The following is a 21,316-nucleotide window of genomic DNA, read 5'->3' on the forward strand; positions in this document are numbered from 1 at the left end:
CCACTGTTTGCTCTGATCTGATTAATTTTCGTATTAAAAGCTGTATGAACGATGACTGTCTTCACAATTCAACGCCAGAAGTTCCCAAGTAACAATTCAAGCTGAACAGTAAGAACAAAGGCTGATTATTGGTTGATTTAAGGTGTACAAAGCTGATTAACAGCAAGCTGAATATATAGTTGATTAGTAGTGTATGAAGCTAATTGTATCCCCATAATTCAACCTCAATAAGTTAGCTGATCTAAAGATTGAACAAGCCTTAATTTAGCTTAACACTACTCCACAAATCAGCAATGCACTACAAATATTTTGATAGCTCGTTGCATTTCCGGCATTTTAGCTCTACTAAATTCACTGCCTACCTTTCTAATCCCAAGCAGTGGCTGAAGTAGATACAAGGTAGAGGAGCTTTTTAGGAATAGCTGCTGGTAGAAGTGGGCTGCGACGACGTAGGAAGTATTAACATTTGTATTTCTTGCTATATTGCACTGAATTTTCATACAGCATTCCAAATAAAAACTCAATTATGGCACTTAAATAGCTTCCACATGAACATCGAAATAAATCGGGCACTTGTGTCCACATTGTGTTCACTACACTTGAAAATGAGAGGAATATTATACTGTCGACAATTGTTGTTTACAATTCTGCATTGCTGTATAATACTCTTCCGGTTGCTGTAATTCAACTTAAATTTGACGTGTTTCATCATTAAGATCATACCTTTTGCCACACATATGCTTGAGTGGTCCAGTAGGTATGATTGATGCCTGTGAATCAACGACTGCCGGTTCGAATCCCGAAATGCAATGGTAATTTTTAGACTTATAATAACAATACAAATATGTACATCCATTAAATCAGCACCTTGCTGCAGTCCCATAAAAATATATAAGATATGAAGCGGTCTTCCATTATTATTTTTTTTTTCTAAATAGAACTAGAAGGCTGAACAAGGGTTGGAGAAGACTGTTATTTAATGCCTTAAAAAGCTTATAATTTATATAACTGTTAAGCTTTCGGCTGATTAAAATCACCAGATTTAGATGTTTAACAAAGGTTAACGTGGTCTATGTACAACAATTATTCAAATTAAGGCTGAACTAACATCGATTGAACAACACTTGTTAAGCATCAAATTGTTACTTGAGTATCTAATAACAAACTGAAAAAGTGTAATTTTCACGTACATTGACGCTTTAATTCGCCTGTTTTCAATTGCTTTAATAACATACGTCTAATAAATGTTTTCTAGCTCCATTATTAGATTTCATTGCATTGCTTTACAATATTGCTGAATAAATGTGGATACAGTCAGCATAATAGCTCTTATACCACTATGCGTCCATGTTTTAATCGCATAACTTGTAAATGCTTTATAATATTCATTATTTGACAACACTGATTCAATCTAACAACAAGACGAAATCAGTAGAGAAGTGGTTACCGTTTTCGCTTTCCAAGTAGAAGGTCGTGAGTTCAATCCCAAGCTCAACCCTTTTTTTATTTGTGTTATAAGCCTAATTAATTTAAATAGTAATCATCGATCACAAAAAAACCGAGCATCCTTTCCTTGGAATTGATGAGGTGAAAGGTAACATTGGTCTCATGTAAAGATGAAAAAATTAATCATTCTCACAGGGCTTTGAAGGAGCTAGAGTTGCGATCGGGAGTGCTGATAGGTATTCACTTTCAAGCAAGCTTTTATTGATTATTGAGCTGCACTTATGATGAATTCTAGGATAGCTCAGATGACAAGGCAAGCGGCTGGTGAACGGAAGGTCCATGGTTCGAATCCCATACAACGACATGTATATGTATGTATGTAATTCATTTCCTAACATCTGTGTGGTACGTGCCACGTCAGGAATTATGAAAACAATCACTACTAAAGAATAACTAGCACCCATTCAGGGGGGGGTCTCTCTTATTTTCGGGTTAATTTTCCACAGTTGAATAATCGTTTAATAAATGTATGATAATGTCTCATTAAATGTTACTTCACATGAGAATCAAGCATATAACGAGCATCACAGTTTTAATTAAGGGCAAGCAGTGATGTCTAATAATCGCTGAGTAATCAAAAATGTTATCGAACAAAGCTCTGTTGCTGCAACTCATATAAATATATGTAGAATAACAGCTTCAATACCAATAGTTCAATTTGTTGTGGTTTAATAAATTCTCCAGATTTGTGTGAACAAAGCCTGAACAGAAGTTATTATTAAAAATAATGCAAGTAGTATAAAGCATGCAGTAGAATAAAATCGTCAAGAAGTCGTTTCTTCAATAGACGATTGTTTGTTGGGTAAGCCGTTGGTCCCGGCCCATGTGTGTTTGAATGGGTGCGGATAACCTACGATTCACGGTTTGTTTGATAATAATTTGATTATATTGTGGGAACATCAATAACAAGTTTTGACACAGGCGCAGAAAAAGTTCAGTGTTGCCAGTAACTTTAAAGATCATAATAATTGTAGCCATGAGTGCCAAACAACGCCAATGACTGCACCCGGGTGTGCCCAAGTTTGATTTTGACACACTGTGTAGAGTGAGCTAACCCTTAGTTGCGGAGTACTCAGAGGGAACGAAGCATTTTAGAGCAAAATCAAAAAAGGTGTTTACTTAGAATATCAACATAAGAATTTTGGCAAAGTTTAGTTGAAATCGGTGAAATTGACCACAACTTTCCATACACTTGAGCTGGAATTCCCATTTACATAAAACATTTTGAATGGCTTCAGACTTCAGAATCAGGAGCGACGCCAGTGGTGTAGTGGTAAGCATGATTACCTCTCATCCCAGCAGGCCAGGGTTCAATCCCAGTCGGCACCGCCGGGATGTTCTGAGGCATAATATCTCTGCCGTTGGTCCCCGGTTCATGAGTTGATGAGTCGATAGTTAGGGTCCAGGTTTGAATGCTGCCTCCCTGGCGTCGGTAGCATTGGTGCTAAGCACGGAAAACAAGATCGACGTGAAACAAATCAAGGGAAAGACTTCAGAATCATTATTAATAAAAGTGGAATTGTTAAAACTTATCAGTTCTCGTTGGGACATATCTAATCGACAAGAAGAAATTGGTTAGGAAATGGGGAACAGACTGTCTTGCTTCAATTTTAAAACTTGCTGCCAATGGCTTACTCCGAATTTATTTCAAAAGTCTTCTTATTCCCCGCAACCATTGATCTGAATCTAACCATGCCCGCGACACTGGCTTTGCATTTGTCTCCAATTTGATTATGCAACTAAACTTGGCTCACTAGTCGGAAATTATATCTCCACCTAGTTCTTGCATCGAAAATCACGCAACGTAGCTAATTTCCTTGCTACCTATCACCTCAACATCAAGTTTAACCGTACCATCTATCGCCGGAGGCACTTCGCTACCTCGCTTGTTACCTATTGGCGAATCGGTTTCCTCTCAATCTCTTACGCTCGACTCTGCATCCGCTCAGCAATGGGAACCTATGGATAAATTTTCAAAAAACAACCATCTAGCAAAAATGAAACATTATTGCTCTACGCGCCAGCTCAGCTGGTTGAGCAAAATAGTGAACCAAAACAAAGCTCTCCGAACAAAACAAGAAGCATTGTAGTCCAATACCAACTTCCAAACAGTGGTAGGCAATGAACCGTTGGATTCGGAGCTGCCACCACGTGCCTCAGACAGTCTCTCCAAGAGAGAGAGAGAGCACCTCGCATATCGCGCGCGTAGGTTCACCGGTACCACTTTGTCGGATTCACTCCCAGTGTGCAACCTGCCGTAGGAAAAGTAACAACAAGCGCTACTCCACGAACCAGGTGCGCTTCGCCTTGATCCGCGTTGTTGGGTGGGCGCACTTCAGCTTGATTGGTGATTCGACGCGCGTGTTCTGCTGGGGTGGTGACGGCGACGATGACGACGACGACGTCTGAAATGACGGTTGACTCGCGCACGTGTGTTCTTTGGATTATGATTAAATAGTGAAAAGTGGGCAGTGTTCTAGGATTTTAGTTTGAAATAGTGGAAAAGTATGTGTGCGTTTGAAGCGATCTCTGTTAACAGGTTGCCCGTTATCGCTTGTTTTTTTGGGGGTCAGTGCAGCAATCAGTGGTAAAGAAAATTGTCGGAAGGAATAGTTGAATTGGAGAGATAAATACGACCCAAAACAGTGAAGAAATTATTGAATAATAGGAAGGCTTCTTTAAATACCGCTGAATGGAGCCAACCTGATTCAATCAAGCTACCGGCTAGAGTGAGACGAATCGAATTGGGTGTGGTCCCAACATTCCGAGAATCCGTCGATAATGTGCGAATTTAGGAAGAAAGAGGTAGCTTAACAAGTGTGAAAAAAAAAAATTAAAAAATCACTGTGGTAGATGTTAATCTGTGTGTTTCCTATTTCACGTTCCTGTTGTGCATAGTGAATGTAGTTTGTGTGTGTGTGTATTTCCTTACAATTAATAGATCAAAATCGATAATTACGCTTGGCTAGCGCTGATGGAAATATAGGTTATGATAAGTGTGTTATGAATAGCACCCGCGATAGCCGTTTTTCCTTTTGTCTTGAAAACGACGCGAGGCGGCGATAATTTGGATGTGCACCCCTGTCGGCAGCCCGTTCCGAGTGATTTCTGTGATGAACGGATGGAAGAAAAATAGAAGCGTAAAAAAATGGCAAGCTCCATGATTGTAAAGTGTGTACACCTATTGGAAAATAATTAGCACCGCCAGTGGAAAGCAGAAGAAGTTACGCGCCAAAAAGAAAATACCCGTCAGAAGAAAAGCCCGTTTTCGACCATCGATTGTGCTATATCATATCCACACACATACACCTCGCAGTGACTGGAGCGGAGCGCGAGGGTTTTGTTTTTGAATCTGGAACGAGCGTAGATTAGCCAACCAACGGAAACTCACGCCTGGATTTGTGAGTGCGAGACGACCTCCGAACGGAGCAGTTTGGTTGGAAGATTGCTGTGTAGAAGCGGATGCCAACTTGAATCGATTGGGGGGAAACACTTGCAATGGCTTACGTCGTGTGGCGGGTGTTGGTCAAGCAGTACTCCAAGGTACGCCTTGGAGTTCAACGGAATCCTTCGCTGGATGATGATGTAAGTTTAAAGTGCAACCCAATAATGCTCGATGAACATTTCAAAAGGTCCTATCTGCTTTGAACGATTCTCTTCATCGACTTTCTCTTCTGATAACCACGGCTATGCAAACAGATTTCACGCTATTTTTACCAAATAGTTTGATAAAGGAGGTTCTTATCTAGCGTTCAAAACGGCAAATACAACAGGGAAAGGTTTTGCTGCTGAGTTATTAACGAAAGAGAAAGTAGATGAAGAGAAGCGATCAATACAGATAGGACCTTTTGAAATGTTTGTTTATAATGGAAAAAATGTTATATGGATCATTCCATTTGGTCAATGTCATCGGTTTGTCCAAAATTTGCCGAAATGCATATTTTGATTTTCTATGAAATTGCCTTTTTAGATTTTGCTCTAAAGTGCTTGGTTCTCTCTGGGCTACAACTCTGGATTTTTGAGAGTATTATAAATTATATCTTTGAATAGAGATTACTCCGCGAACAAACAAGTTCTATGAGTTCTAGATTCACCATTTTGAAGGGGTTTGAATGTACAATCAAATAGAGTAATCTTTTTTGTAATATTTAAATTACAGTAAAGAGCCAGATTTCCAGAAGGTATCAATAGTATCAAAATAGGCCACTTGTTATACCCCGCGTGATTTGTGGATTTTATTGGCCTGAAATATTGATAATTTAGATACCTACCAACAATCGTAGTAAATGAAAAAAAAAATACAAATCTACATACATACACTAAACTACTGAACTACTGAAAACTACATGAAAATCCCTTTAAAATTGTTAGTAAAGAATATTCATAATTTGTTTGGATGCAGATTAATCTCTATTCAAAGATTTAATTTAGTGATTTTTCGGTTTTTTTTTTTCCTTTGGTTTGTTTTTTCCGTCGATCTTGTTTTCCGTGCTGAGCACCAATGCTACTGACGTGCCAGGAAGGCAGCTCCCACACCTGGACCCTACCTATCGACCCATCAACTCATGAACCGGGGACCAACGGCTTTACTTCCCATCCGAAGGAAGGCGTGATCAGAGATGTTATGCCTCAGAACATCCCGGTGGCGCCGACTGGGATTGAACCCAGGCCTGCTGGGGTGAGATTTTTCGGTTGAAGAGCTCAAAATTTTCTTGTCACTCATCTAGCCATATCTATTAGATAAGTTTTCTAATATGTTAATGGAATTTCAGGTCAATATCTTGAAAAACAACAAATCCCGCGCGGTATGAAAATGGGCCTTTTTAGATAATATGGATACCCTCCACTGGCACTTTACTATACGTTAAATAACACAAATAAAACTTTGATTATTTTATTTGATTCTAAATTAAAAACTCTTCAAAATGGAGAGTCAAGAACACAAAGAACTTGTTTGGTTGCAAAGTAATCTCTATTAAAAAATATCGTTTCTAAAAATCTTAAAAATTTAGGGTTGTACCCCAGAAGGAACGAAGCACTTAAGAGTAAAATCTAAAAAGATTTTTTTTTATAATATCAAAATAAGCATTTTGGAAAAGTTTGGTTGAAATCGGTGACATTGACCAAAACTTTGTATACTCTTGTATTGGAATGACCAATATGTTTTGACTACTTGACTAACTTTATAAGAATTTCCTTATTAGCGCAACTGGCTTATTATCCAGTTAACTGTTACTTACCAACCCTTTTTCTAAAAAAATATAATGCTTTTGTTTTGTCAGTTCTTAACCGAAGCTTAAGTTCCATCGATAATGATTTCAAAAATTGTGTTAAATTTTTGTTCCATTTTTTTTTAATTTTTTTGAAACTCACGACACTTTTGAAGATCCTGAAAATAAAACGACAATTTTGATGAACTTTTATAACCAAGCTTTAGGAATACATTTATTAGTTATTATTTTTGCTTGAAGACATTTTTGTCTATAATTTCATGGCTTTTATTTTAGCTATATAAAATTCCCTTAGTTTTCCAGAACTTTAACGGAGGTTTACAATAAGAAAACTATCTTTTAAATGCGTTAAACATATAATATTTTTGATTAAACAATAACAACGATGACAGGAGCACATATCGTGGTAGGGGTAAACAATAGTTGCAATTTCCAAACCTACGACTGGATGCCTTCCTTCAAATAACAATTAAAGTGCGGTAAAAATCGGTAGAACTGTTTCAAACACACAGTTGGTACTTGAACGGGTCGGTTTTCATCTCTTTTTGCCAGTGGTGGCGGGGGGGGGGGGGAACACCCCTCACCATCCCTCTCCAAAGGGGGAGTTTGGTAAAGAGAGATGAAAAAACCGATTTGTACCTTCCTTAAAAAGTTGTCCTAGTTCGCTATTCTAATATCTATATACAATCTTCACACTGCCGTACTCTAACGGAACTATCAACTCTATGCTTTCATCTACTCCATCTATCGTATAAAAATTACCACTACAGTCTGTTATTTGAAATTAGCATCTTCAACTATAAAAAAACTAGTTAAAAAAAAGTTGAAGCCTGCATAATTTTCAATCTCTTGAAGCTTCGTATTTCAAATACAAGTCAAAATATTGAAAATTTTCAAAATGACAGGATTATAGAAGAAAATAAAATAAGTAATGTATTTTAAGTTTTATTTTAACTTTATGTAATATTAGGGATATTTAGTGAAGTCGCATTAAGATCATATCAATTATTGGAACTATAATATCTGCGGAATAAAAGGATATGCTAAGAATTTCAGTGACAAGCTGCGGGAGCATAAGGGAAGTTCTCAAAACGCCTTGAAAATATGGGGATTTTAATTGAAGCCTTATGAACTTTTAAGCGGTTCCATTAGCTTAAAAAAGTGACAAGAACTTTAGGTTCTTGAAATCTCAGGAATATTCAAAGATCTTAACGTGGGTCAAAATATGTTCAGATATGTGTAGAGAATTTGTGAAAACTTTTTTGAAGTTCCAAGTACCGCAGAAAAGCCACATCTAGAGATCTTTGGTGAATTTCAGAGATCTTAAGGGCAGTTCCCGAAGCTGTCCAGACTTTTAAAGGAGTTAAAAATCTATAAGCGTGAGATTAGATAAATGCAGGACAGGTCTATGTTCGCCAGGAAAAAATACGAGAACCCTTAAGATGTGCCGAGAACTTCAGGAAGTATAGAGACCTCCCTTAGCTCAGTCGGTAAAGGTGCAGCTACAAAGCAAGACCATTCTGGAGGTGGCTGGGTTCGAATCCCGGTTCGGTCTAGGAACTTTTCGGGTTGGACAATTTCTTGACTTCGCTGGGCATAGAGTATGATTGTACTTGCTACACAATTACACTAATGCAAAAAATGTACAGGCATCGAAAGCTCTCAATCAGGGCTGACAAATGTCATTTTCAATGAAAGATATTTACAGAGATACTTCTGTCACTATCATTGGATGAGAAAACGACGATAGAGATTTTCTTCAAAATCATATCGAATTTTTTGTCATGACAGAACGTGACAGCGTTTTGATTATCGTCAATACTAACTCATTTAATACAATTAAAGCTACTTGTACCGAGGAAATCTTAATAATATATTCACTCTACCAATTACATACGGTTGCTTGCTTAAATTCATCTAAATCAGTTAGAAATGCTGATGTCAAAACCGCATAAGAATTATTCCCATGAGTGCTGGATCATTGCAAAATGACAAGAAAGCTAATGATAGGTAATTTCGTCTCGTGATAGTAAGAGGACCTGTTTTCTCATCGTCACATGAAGGCCGTGATATTTACCAGCTCTGCTCTTAATTAATAATTGTGGAAGTGAATCAAGAACAGATAAGTTTGAAATGCGATAAACAAGCAATACAGACCTTCAGAAAACTTATTAAAACTTCTGAGAAATTATGAAAACTTCAGAAATATTTCGGAACTTTCACAGAGGACCAGAAAACTTCAGGAAAGTTCTAAAGTGTTGAGGAGAGTTCCATTTAGTTCAGAGCAAAACCAAGATATTGTAGAGTTGTGAGCTTGAGGAATGCAAAGGGTAGTTCAAATAATTTCAAGGAAATTGCAGAATATTTACAGAAGTTTCGAAAAATTCTGGGAAATTCCGGAATTTTCAACAAATCTCCGAGAGCATAGAACTTTAAAGTTATATTAACATTAGGAAAATTTGTGAGTATTTTATGAATTTTATATGATTATCATGGGAACTTCAAGAGCTTCAAACATTTACGGAAAATTCAACAAAGTTTATTAGAGAAGTTCCAAGCAGCTCCATTAATAAAAAAATGCAAGATCTTCAAGAACTTCCAGAGATCTTCAAAGAAATTTAGATAGTTTAATGATATCCAGCGAAGTCCCGAGTACATCGAAGACGATCAGATAGCTTCAGAGCAGTCCCATTAAATCAAAGAAATTTGCCTTACAAAAAGTCTCGTGGAATTAAGGGATATTCCGAGAATTCTTGGAATGATCCGAAAACAGGGAATTATTAATATTTAGGGGACCTCAGAGAAGCATAGGAAGTTGCAAGGATGTCCATAAAAGTTCATGGATAATTAGTGATTTTCGTGTAAGTTCCGTTAGTGCTTATGAAATTTACAAAGCTATGGGAATTTAAATTTAAATTTAAAATTAAAGGCAATTCAATTAACTTCAGTAAAACTGCGGGTACTTATACAAATACTGAGCAATTCAGGGCAGTCTGGAGAGAATTAAAGAAATTTTAAAATCTTTTAAACAGCTTTAATAACATCATGAAATTCTAGTCTATTTGAAAAAGCTATGAATTATTGTCGATAATTTAAGGGCAGTTCCATGACCTTCAGGAAAATTTCGAGAACTTTTCTATGTGTAGAAGAAAAATCCAGTTGAGCAGTCTTCAGATTTGTTTGAACTTATTAAATCCGTAGCTGTTAAGAGTTGATGAGTAGTTGAATGCCCATGGCGAAATCCAAACTGCTCATCTGCAAAAATTGAGTTCGTATTGATATGAAGCATTCGTCTTTTCTAAAAGTTTACTTATTGAAGAAAGCAAACTTATTGGACGGTAGCTAGTAGCTTAAGCTGGATTTTCATTCGGCTTCAAAATTTGAACAACTTTTGCATTTTTCTATTTATCAGGAATGTATGCCAAATGGAAACATCTTTTAAAAAGTTTTACCAAGAAAGACAAGGTGTGATAATTTTATATTTTTTGTTTACATTTGATGAAGCACCAACGTTGGACCCCTTCCCCCTTGTATCGTAGTCTTTTTCATGGTTGGTCGTTCTAAAATGCTACGTCATTTATGCATCTTCCCTTCGAATTGAAAAGCAAATTTGCACTTTAAAAAAAACCCAAAATTGCCCGCGTTGCGGAAAGTGGTCAGGTTTTTACCACTTATAACTCTGTCAATAGTGGATGGACATTAATTCTAAACAAGCCAATCGTCATGTCATCTACGAATCTGCTAAAATGAATACTTTATCTATGTTCAAAAGGTCCCATTGCACGAATGTGCAACTGTTGCTATAATAATGAAAATTATCACCGATTGACTACGAAAAGCGCTTTCCCTAACACAGATTTTAAACCCGAATTCATTCAATCACAGCGTTTGGTGAGTGGTGGTGTCCAGTGGTCATCATCAGCAGCAGTGCTTTTGGCGTGTGGCGTTGTAGATTGTTCTTCAGTACACGATGAAAGGCAGCCAGGAGGGGAAGATGCAGCCCACTGAGCGGTCCATTCACCGAAGAAGGAGGAAGAAGTTGCACAGCTACTGATCGGATTTCAGTTGCTCATCGTGAGGCGCTGTGGGCCATCTATGCCAAGCGCGTCACCGTTCCAAACAACATACAGCTCGCCAGCTTCATCTGTGTTGAACACCTTAATAGCTCAGCATTACTCAAACATCACGACAAGTGATCACCAAACTGTTCGAAAATCGATCCAGGTGCAAGGCATGTTCTAAACTGGATTCCAAGCTTTCAACCATCAAATGACTGATAAAAGAGTTAACTTTGAAGTCTTTAGTTAACTCTTTTATCAGTCATTTGATGGTTGAAAGCTTGTAGAGCTGGTATCCTAGACACATCGTCCTGGATTGGCTACATGGACACCGACAGAGCAGCTCAAAAACTGCTTCCGAAATTCAACCTTTCTAACTTTTTCACTGATAACGAGTTAAGAAATCAATTTATTAATTACTATCCTTTTGGAGATGAATCAGCCTGCGGCTGATAATCACCTAAATAAAGAGACCAAAAAAAAATTACTATCCTCTAGCTGTGACATCAAAACTACACGGTTCGAAAAAGTAGTGTAAATTTCTGGTTAATATGACTCTTATAAAAAATATTGAGTATTTCAGGGTAGTCTAGAGAACTGTAACGAAATTCAGAAATCTTTTTGGAAATTTTAATAACATCAGGAATGTCTAGACTATGGACAGAAGTTATGAATTAGTGTCCACAATTTAAGGGCAGTTGCACGAAATTCAGAAAAAAATTAGAACTTTAGTGAAAATCATATATCATTCCACGAAAATTACGGGAGCAAATGTAATCAATTGTTACGGGATTTAAAGAAGGAATTTTAAAAAAAAACTTTGAAAACCTCACAGAAGCGCAGAGATCTTCATAATCATTTCGAGAACTTCATAGTAGTCTATGGAACTTAAGGGAAGATCTGAGAACTTCAGAAACTATAATGAAGAGTAGCAAAATTCGAGAGCTTTTCAAATAAGATTAGTTTGCTCCATAAAAAGGGGAATTTCACGGGGTGTACAGTTCTAATAGTTTCAGAAAATTAGCGGGATATTAAGAAGTTTCCAGATTTTTATAGAATTTCAGAGATGTTAAGAAGATTATTGAGATCTGCATATATGTTCAGAAGTTCGCGGATGCTTAAACATGTTTAGGACAGTTCAATTAAAATGAGGGTGTACAACAAGCTTCATAAGAACTTCAAAAACTTTAGAGAAGTTTCATAAATTTAAAGAAGTTTCCAGAACTTTAGCGAAATGTTAAAACTTAAGAGATGTTTTCGTTGATTGTTAGGAAAATTTACGAAGCTTTATGAAGTTCAAAAAAGTTCAGGGAAGTTTAAACATTTGATGAGAAGTATTGTAGCATCAGGCTCAGTGTCTGTTTTTATCATTTACCATCACATGCAAGGAGTATCGCTTCAACCCAGTGTCGATGAATTGCGTTTGTTTTGAACATCTTCGTAGTTATGAAACGAGCGAAATGAACAAATGAGTTTATTATACATCAACGAATACGCGTTTGTTGATATTCACCAGTGCTCGATTATCAAACCCAAAATTGTCAAAATCAGAAGTGATCCTCAAAAGCAAAATAATCAACGACATTTTGGGCAAAACTGATTATTTTGAATATTGTCGACCACACTGCCTAAATCATCGATATTATCATCAGTTCAGCTTCAGGCAATAATTTGCCGTCGACTTATGTCTAAAACCCACGTTCTTCAGCGCTATATTTGTTTAAAATGAAAATAATCATTATGCATTTGATCCTCAATATCATCCCGACCAAGATGAAGACGAATATCAATATTTACAACAACAGAGGCGATAATGAGAATCCAGCCTCGAATGAAGAAAAACAAATGTTATTTTTGATACTCAGAGGTTGCCTAGATCAAGGGAATTTGTTTATATCAAAATTCAAATTCATGCAGGTAGTTGGTCTATCTGTTAAGGTTTTCTTCATTTTCAGCTAAATTGACTGTAGAAGAAAGGATTTTTATCAGCACTGATCAGGCTAGTTTCTAAAACTCACAACTGCATTGAAAGCAGAATGCACTTGATATTTTTCTCAGAGATTTTTCCCCAGAACCCTTTTGGAATGAGGTCCTTAGAAATTAAAATTAAATTCCATGAGCCCTTTAAACTGGAATTCGACTTCATATTTTTGAAAACTTCTTGAAGAATTATAACTTTGAAGTCCAGAATTTCAAAAACTTGTCCAAAAATAGCCTTTCAAGTTTCTGAGTTTTATAAATTTATTTGTTACTGATGATTAGTCCACTTTGGATGTATAAAGTTCAATGTGTCAATGAAAATATCGAGAAAAACTAAATGTTTGTATTTTAAAATGCATCCTTTTCATTAAAATATTCTTATCCTAAGAAATATTTCATCATTAATGATTAAATTCCCTGAGACTTCCAGATATTTTCAGGAAAAATTAGATTCCATGAGGATTTTCGGTTCTCCAGGTTTTACCAGTTGATAGACAGCCAGGTTAATATCGTGAGTTTAGTGTAATTTTTTCGCTTGAATCTTGCTATATATCGTACATAAGTGTTAATGAGATACTAATTGAATAAGTCTAAAACATCAAACATTTATTTGGTGTGCCATCAGAACAACTACTTTTCGACTATAAGGTCACTTTTTAATTATTATAAGTCACTGTCTGGCAACTTATCTCTTCAACATGGTCACTAAAATCATCATTATTCATTGATCGCTCCCAGCCCTGCTATTGCTTCGCGCATCTATGAGCTTGTAGGTACGGGTCGAACATTTAATCTAAAGTGAAAGATTAGTAACTTTTTGTACAAAGATCAAATCGAGTTGTTTTGTATAGTATTCTCAATCGAAGTCCGAGATCTGGTGAAATTTGGATTTTTGGTAAGCAAATGAGTAGGATCGTTCCGTTTCCCAAACAAAATTTAAAATTCTCCCACAAATCTACATTTTAACCAAAAAAGATCAAATTTTATACAGTTGTTGGGGACCTCAATACGCATTGAAAGAGCAATGGGGAACGTTGAGGTTGTAACGTTGACCCACCCTAGTGCACATCTATGTGTTGACTTGGGTTAGAATGGGTCAACACTCATAATGAAAGAACAAATAAAACACAACCAGTACATCTAAACTCGCCCGTCTAGGTTCTAACATGGAATGTCTTATCGAAGGTCATCGGAGGGTGGATATTCAAATAAAACGGTGCCAACCGCAAAAAATAAACAGTAGCGTGTAGACGCAAAATGTTCTATATAATCACCAACTGAAGCGAACACACTGGACCGACGACGCGACCTTAACTAAACGAGCACCCATAATTGTAATGAATACCTAATCATTGCATAATAATCGCCGCACAGTTGCCGGTCTTTTCCAAAGCACCGCCGCCGCATGATGTTAGAAGCTGCTACCGTTTGATAAAAGCAGTAAGTATATAACTTTGGTACCCGCCATCAATTGCTTCCGATAACCGGAATGTAATCGCGACAACAGCAACGGTGTCGATGTGTACACTTTATTATGCAAATCACTGTCGGAATGGAACAATTTTGCTTTGATGTTGCTGATGGATTAAAGAAGGTTTTTAACAAACTATGACTAGAATTATTCTAAAGTTCTACAAATGTAAAAATGATTACTCCGTTTAAGCCAGCATTAGATTGTTTACCATTGCTACGAAGACGAAGGGCAAGACTGCTACTGCTACAAACTTGTGCGATCAACGCATCACTCTAATTACAATTCATCTTCAGCTCAACGTGAGACCCCCAACAAAATCAAACAATGTGTGCTTCGTTATGCTGTATGACAACGACCTGCAGAGCAGTGGTGAGACAACGCAAGACTTTCTTCCCCCGCTCGAGCAGGTGTCGGAGAAACAGATTGAAACACTGATCCCACAGCAACCACCAACGGTAAATTAATCCATTCACTGTCAGCAGGAACGTCTTCCTCTCACCTCTTCCCCCCGTTGGCAACCCTTTAAGACGCGTGGAAAATGCATATTTTTTAAGACCGAAATATAATTATTTGCCGACAGATCCGAGTCAACGTCTGTACTTAGCCCTTGCTGCAGTGTATGTGCAAGTAAAATATTTGAGGAATCTTCTGTGAACAGAAACAGTGCGTTAATTGTATTCAGTCGTTCTGTTGCGAGGGATTGTAGTAGGATTTTTGTTATAAGTAGCGACCGTTGTCCGTTAAATTGTTAACTCCCACTTGAAGTTATTTCACAAATGATTCAATTTTCATGGCAATTAAAAAAAAATGGAAAATGTGCTTATGCGTTCGGAAAAGCAATGCCAACGATTATCTACCTTGAATGTGGATAAAAATAGAAATTGGTTTCCGATGGATGATCACCATGGTCTCATGAGCATTAAGATCTAAGATCATCTCTCTCCCACACACACACACACAGTCGCCAGCATTTCTCATCGCCAACAATGCAAAGTATCATCTAGAGGCGGACGAAGTGCATTCAGCTGTGCAGCAGTAGGGTAGTTAGTGATAAAAATATGGTGCATATGTGTGTCACTTGTACACCACAATGCCGTATTTTATGCACTTCAGATGATGGTGAGATATAATTCAAATTATCGGTTTTGCTCAATCCATTCTTTATCATATCCTGATCGATCATCTTCCCAAAATTTGCGCAAATTTGGACCCAACCAGAAACTGGGTTGGTCTTTTCTGGCCCTTTCCCACCCAGAAGGTTCTTCGTTGTTTTGAGATGTAAAAATGCGTTTTTGAAAATAGTGATTTATTTCTGTATTTTTTTTCATTATTCATCTGACTTTCTGTTGTTCTAATGAATGTGATGAGGAAAGTCTATTTGGCGTAAAAACCCCATATCTTTTCACAATACAGTACAAACATTACAAGATAGCACAATCTTGAACATAAAGCCCTGTCAATTTAGAATCGGTACGCTTTAAATCGGATGTATCTCAGAATCTGTTTGATTAAAAAAAAAAACGTCATTAGAAGAAAATGTTATGTATTTATTGTAGTTTAAAGATACAATATGGGTGTTGCGATTTTTATTCCTCTTGAATGAAAATTCGAACTTTGGTTTTGATACGTGCCATCAAATTCTGTACGAGCTGCTGGCCAACCTCACCAGTAGTTTTTTTTCCAGTATCTGGCCATTGAAATAGCATCCTTATACCCCGTACTGACTATGGCTTATACATATCATGTAATATAGGCTGTCTTGCAATGAGCACTAATACATCTTGTTTTCACTGGAAATCCTATGTATGTGTGCTCATTGCAAGACAGCCTATATTACATGATATAAGCCATAGTCTGTGCGGGGTATTAGCCATTTTTCCACTCTTCTTCAGTTTAGCTTTGATGATACGCCAATACATTTCGATTGGGTGGAAAGCCGGACAGTTTGGGGGGTTCATCCCTTTCTCAATGGCGTCTACTCCATCATAGCGACATCACTGTTGCGCATTCTTACTGTAGTGGCAACTCCCCAAATGTGGCCAAAATTTGACGGGGCCCTGGTCGGACCTAATGAACGGCAATACACGTTTTTTCAGGCATTCGTTGATGTATAAACAGTGTTCATGTTTTTATCATTTACCATCACACGCAAGGAGTAGCGTTTCAATCCAGTGTAGATTAACTGCGTTTGTTTTGAAAATCTTCGCTGTCACGTACGAGCGAAATGAACAAACGATTTCATTATACATCAACGAATACGCGTTGGTTGATTTTCACCAGTGCTTGTTTTTCTAACTCAAAATTGGCAAAATCAGAATCGATCCTCAATAATTTTCCATCGATCTGAGTGTAAAAACCAACACTACACGTTCTTCAGCGCTAAAGGGTGTACCGATTAAAATCCGCACACACTCAAATTGCTCTAACTTTTGATCCGTTGGATAAAAGTAATTGAAATTTTGCCTAGACATACTTTAATGTGTATTGTTTACACTCTGTGAGTTGATTTGGCGACGAAAGAACAGTGCGTGCGCGAAAAAGTTTTGCACGAGTACTTTGACAAAAAGGATCTGTCGCATCGTGCCATCGGAAAAAAAGTTGGGAATTGCGAATTCCACGGAGTCTGGTATTATAAAACGGTTCGAAGAACGTCTGAATGTTGATCGGAAGCGAAGATCCGGAAAGAAAGCCGTCAGGTCAACGAGAACGATCACAAACGCGTGGTTGGGGCCTTTAAACGGAAACAGAACGCCTCAGTTCGAGATGTGGCTAAAAAATTGCATGTGAGCAAGACTTTCGTGCAGAATACCAAAACTCGAGCTGGACTACGTACGTTTAAGGTTCAGAAGTCCCCAAACCGTGACGAGAAACAGAATACGGTCGCAAAAAGCCGTGACCAGAAGTTGTACGGCCAGAAATTAACGAAACCACACTGCTGCGCAATGGATGACGAGACATATGTGAAGGCGGACTTCAATCAGATTCCAGGAAACCTGTATGTGACTGCCAAGGATAAGTATGATGTTCCCGAGAACCTCCGGACACAGAAGATTTCGAAGTTCGCGGAAAGCGGAGTACACCTTTCGTTACCGAAAGCACCATGAATGGACAGGTGTATTTGGAAGAGTGACTTCAAAAGCGGCTTCACCCTCTCCTGACGGCTCACGACGGTCCGACGATCTTCTGGCCAGATTTGGCATCATGCCACTACACGAAGGACGTGCTAGAGGGGTATAAGAAGGCGAATGATGTCGATTTCGTGCCGAAAGATCTGAAGATCTGCACCCTTTATATTAGTGTAAAATGGAAAATAATAATTTTTCATTTGATCCTCAAAATCATCCCCACCAAGATGAAGACGAATATTTATATTGACAACAACAGAGGCGATAATGAACATCCAGGCACGAATGAAGAAAAACAAAGGTTGACTTTGATACTCAGTGGTTGCCTTCACTCTAAAAAAAATTAAAATTACACGAGCTTGAATTGACGTATGATCTAATTTTCTTGTCATGTAATTCGATAAACGACTTAATTTTATGTGCACATAGACGCACTTCAAAAAAATAAAGGTCGACATTTAATAATAAACACATCTAGATGTGAAATAGCGCCTTATGACTGAATATCACATCAACTTCTGAAAAATATGTCATGCTTTTAAAATAAGGTGTCAAAAAACCTAAAATTACATGACCGAAACTGAAAAGTAAATTCGTGACAGATTTTTATGTCCGAATAGATGTAAAATGACATGATGCCTCATTACAACGCACCTGAAAGCAGTGAGTAAAGCTTCGATCGTCATCGGCAACGCACTTCGCAGTTTTATCGCGTTACGGTATGGTATTGAAAAAAATGAGTGTCCGGTGCAATATATGTGGTTTGGACTGCGCTAATTCCACAATTTATAAAACAACATATCCGGCTGCAGTGATGGAAAAGTTCGCGAAAACTCACTATGACTCGTGAACTTTTCCCTTGGTGAACTTCGTGAAATATCGCGAACTTTTCCAACCGGCTGCATAGGAATTCACAAGTCTTTAAGTGCGCGTTCGGATGTGAAGTGACAGCACTTGAGGTAGCGCCATATTGAATGGCAAAGTGAAATTTAATACAAATGTCCGATAATATCCTGTAGTGTCAAAACAAACGATTTTAAATCAATCACTAAGCATGCAATGCACCACATATCCACAGGAGAGCCTATTTTTTGCCCGTTGAATTGCCGGAGAACCAAACCATTTGCAACACAAAACAGCTTGAGAATTCACACTAAATTATGTCTAAAAGATGTAAAATTGCAGGATTTTGAAAAACTATCAAAATCAGTAAAAATGAGCACCAGTGACAGAAATTTACGTCACGAAATGTAAAAATATGTCTTCAGTTTGTGGTTCGAGTAAATTTAAGAAAAGACGTAAATTTAGGTCGATTAAGCCGCTTCTTTTGAGTACATCTAAAAAGATTTAAATATACATGAAATTTTTCAAGTGTGTTGATCAAGAGAATGCTGTTGTGTGTGTGTGTGTACAATCTAACCCCCACTGTCCGGCAGTGTTATTATGGAAGAAAACTGCTTTTTATTACCCTTAAATTAAAGCAGGTTTAGTCCGGGAGTTAGAAGGTGTTAGCTCTATTGCAGCTCCAGTGACCCATTTCAGAATGCCTGGTAATTCACGACCACTCCGAGGTCACTTTTACTTACAATAAGCCCCGCATGTTCACTCTACCTTTATCAAATGGATAATGGTATCATAAACACACTTCCAGATTCAAAAACTATTATTTCCAAATCTGGCACGTATATAGTTTTGAAATTTGTTCAACTGTATTAAATCTATTTGAATGGACATTTCTTATCAATTTTGTTTCGAATACCTCTTGATTCATCTGCTGGCAGCATTTACTGGCCCTTACCGGCGACCAACTCATCTGCCCGCAAATGCAACAACGCCTAAATCTCAAAGCTCTCCGAACGTCCCCTCGAAAATCCAATCGAGATATGTATAAGAACAATCTTCAACTAGAACGTACTCACCAAATCAATACATCCGGGAGCAAATTCCCGATGCTTATTTTTCTCTCGCATACCCGTCGTCGTCGAACGGCCTAAAAAAGAAACTCGGTGAGCAATTTTGTGACACGGAATTTTCACTGAAAATAAACCGCGAATTCACGAATTTCACCACACCCAACTACGAAACACGTTCAGAAGCACTTTTGGTACAATTTCGATCAATTTCTTTCGAAAACACAAAAAAAAAATTATAAGCGAGCCAACATCAACACCGATTGTGCCGAGCTCTTTCACGCACCTTGCAGCGCGTAAATAATCTGAAATTAAAAATTATCACTCGCGATGCCACTAATTTCTGGTCCGGGAGAAAATCAAACAACGCAGATCACGACATCTCTTCTGATGCTTGCAAACATATTGAATCACGTTTTCTTTCTCTATTCTAAAACTTCCCGGAAAGCGAGAAAACTACCAATCACACACGTATAAACGTCCGGGAGGCAGAGCGCCAGCGATAATCCGGCAATTGCAGCCGAAAACAATACACAATGCACAACAATGCACAAAACAGAGAACAAACTAAAAACACAACCGTATCCAAAGGCGTTCGAAACTGCACCCGCACTTTAGGTGAATCATCCTGTCGCAAAAAAGCCATGCAGGAGACGGATTCTTCATCGGCTTTAACTGGTTCAGCGCATTGGTCACAGGCGGAAGTCATGCTGACTCAGTTTCCAAGGCTGTGAACCATTTGCCGAGTTAAATTTAACTCGTGGTTAAAAGTGACATTTCGAAAGTTATTTTCTATGTTCGAAAATCCCCGTGCTGTCGATCGACCGGTTTTCGAGCCGCGGTTGTCAAAATTTAACTTCTTGTCTGTCAGAAATAACCATGCTCGGGTAGCAGGGTTAATCGATAACTTTTCATCTGTCAAATTTTAACCAAAAGTTAAAATAATCCACCAAATGGTTCAGAGCCCAAAAGTGATTTAGAAACAGCGGTGGAGATGCTCTAATGCGCAAAGAGGAATTGGATTCTCAAGAGCGCCCAATGTTAGACAGTATACACTACAATATGTCTGATTGGATAACTTTTTCACTGTTTTCACAACACAAAATATGCTCTAATTAGACGATTATCGCTACGAACTGCACTTTCCACTAACAACCAGTACAATATTACAGGTATACCGAACGGAAAAAAACGAATAACGATAGCCCGTGTGATAAAAAATCGACCTTGATCAAGAGAATGCTGTTGGGTCAAAATTCGAATTCATGCAGGTAGTAGGTCTATCTGTTATCTGCGGTTTTCATTTTCAGCTAAGTTGAGTGCAGAAGAAGTGGTTTTTACACGCACTGTTTTTTTATTATCTTTATTAAGGAGACTTTCAGCCCTGGGCTGGTTCGTCGCCGGCCATTATACGCACTGTGTATAACTGTCCATTTATATTGTTGGTTGTGATGAAAATCGGAGTCTTTTGACCACAGCTGCAGATTCCCTGCCAGATCATCAGCTTAGGAAACATAAAACTTCTGTCCAATTTGACATACGGTTCATCGTCCATAAGGATGCATTCGCTGAAATCGGTCAGCATCTGGTCATACAGCTCTCGGGTCCGCATTTTGGCTGTAATGTTTTGCTTTACGATCCGGTTCGGTTGCTTAATAGTCCGATACTTGAAGAAACCTTTCCGAATGCGTATATTCCGAATTGTACTGCGAACTGCACCCAATTTGTTGACCACTTCCACATCTGAAAGTCCTGGATTCGCTTTGGAAAGCTTTATAACGTTCTGACGCAGTTTCCGGCCCACTTTACCGCTTCAATAAAACGTTCCTGGAAACGTTTCAGCACTGCACACAGCAAAACAATACTTTTAATATCACATCTAAGTGGATGCACTTCAATCGTGTTGAAAATATGGTGTAATATTGCTTGCCAAAAAGAACAAAATTATCATCAATATAGTGTATGAACTGACATTACGCTGCTTTCACTGCATTTGTTTATTGTTGTGGCAATAAAAATTACGTAAAAATTT

The 21,316-nt window shown here is 37.9% G+C and overlaps 1 protein-coding gene across 1 annotated transcript in view; it reads left to right on the plus strand.

The window, feature by feature from the left end:
* Nucleotides 1-3,778: 3,778 nt before the first annotated feature.
* The window catches only part of LOC135698070 (uncharacterized), a 285,545-nt gene continuing 268,007 nt past the window's right edge, over nucleotides 3,779-21,316 (plus strand). The window contains exon 1 of the mRNA XM_065217929.1: nucleotides 3,779-5,091. Within this exon, the coding sequence (XP_065074001.1) occupies nucleotides 5,005-5,091 (87 nt within the window). The 5' untranslated portion in view covers nucleotides 3,779-5,004. The remainder of the gene's footprint in view (nucleotides 5,092-21,316) is intronic.

The sequence above is a fragment of the Ochlerotatus camptorhynchus genome, unplaced genomic scaffold (assembly GCF_037179485.1).
Source record: "Ochlerotatus camptorhynchus isolate MF236.1 unplaced genomic scaffold, CSIRO-AGI_Acam_v1.1 ptg000082l, whole genome shotgun sequence".
Lineage (NCBI taxonomy): Eukaryota > Metazoa > Arthropoda > Insecta > Diptera > Culicidae > Ochlerotatus > Ochlerotatus camptorhynchus.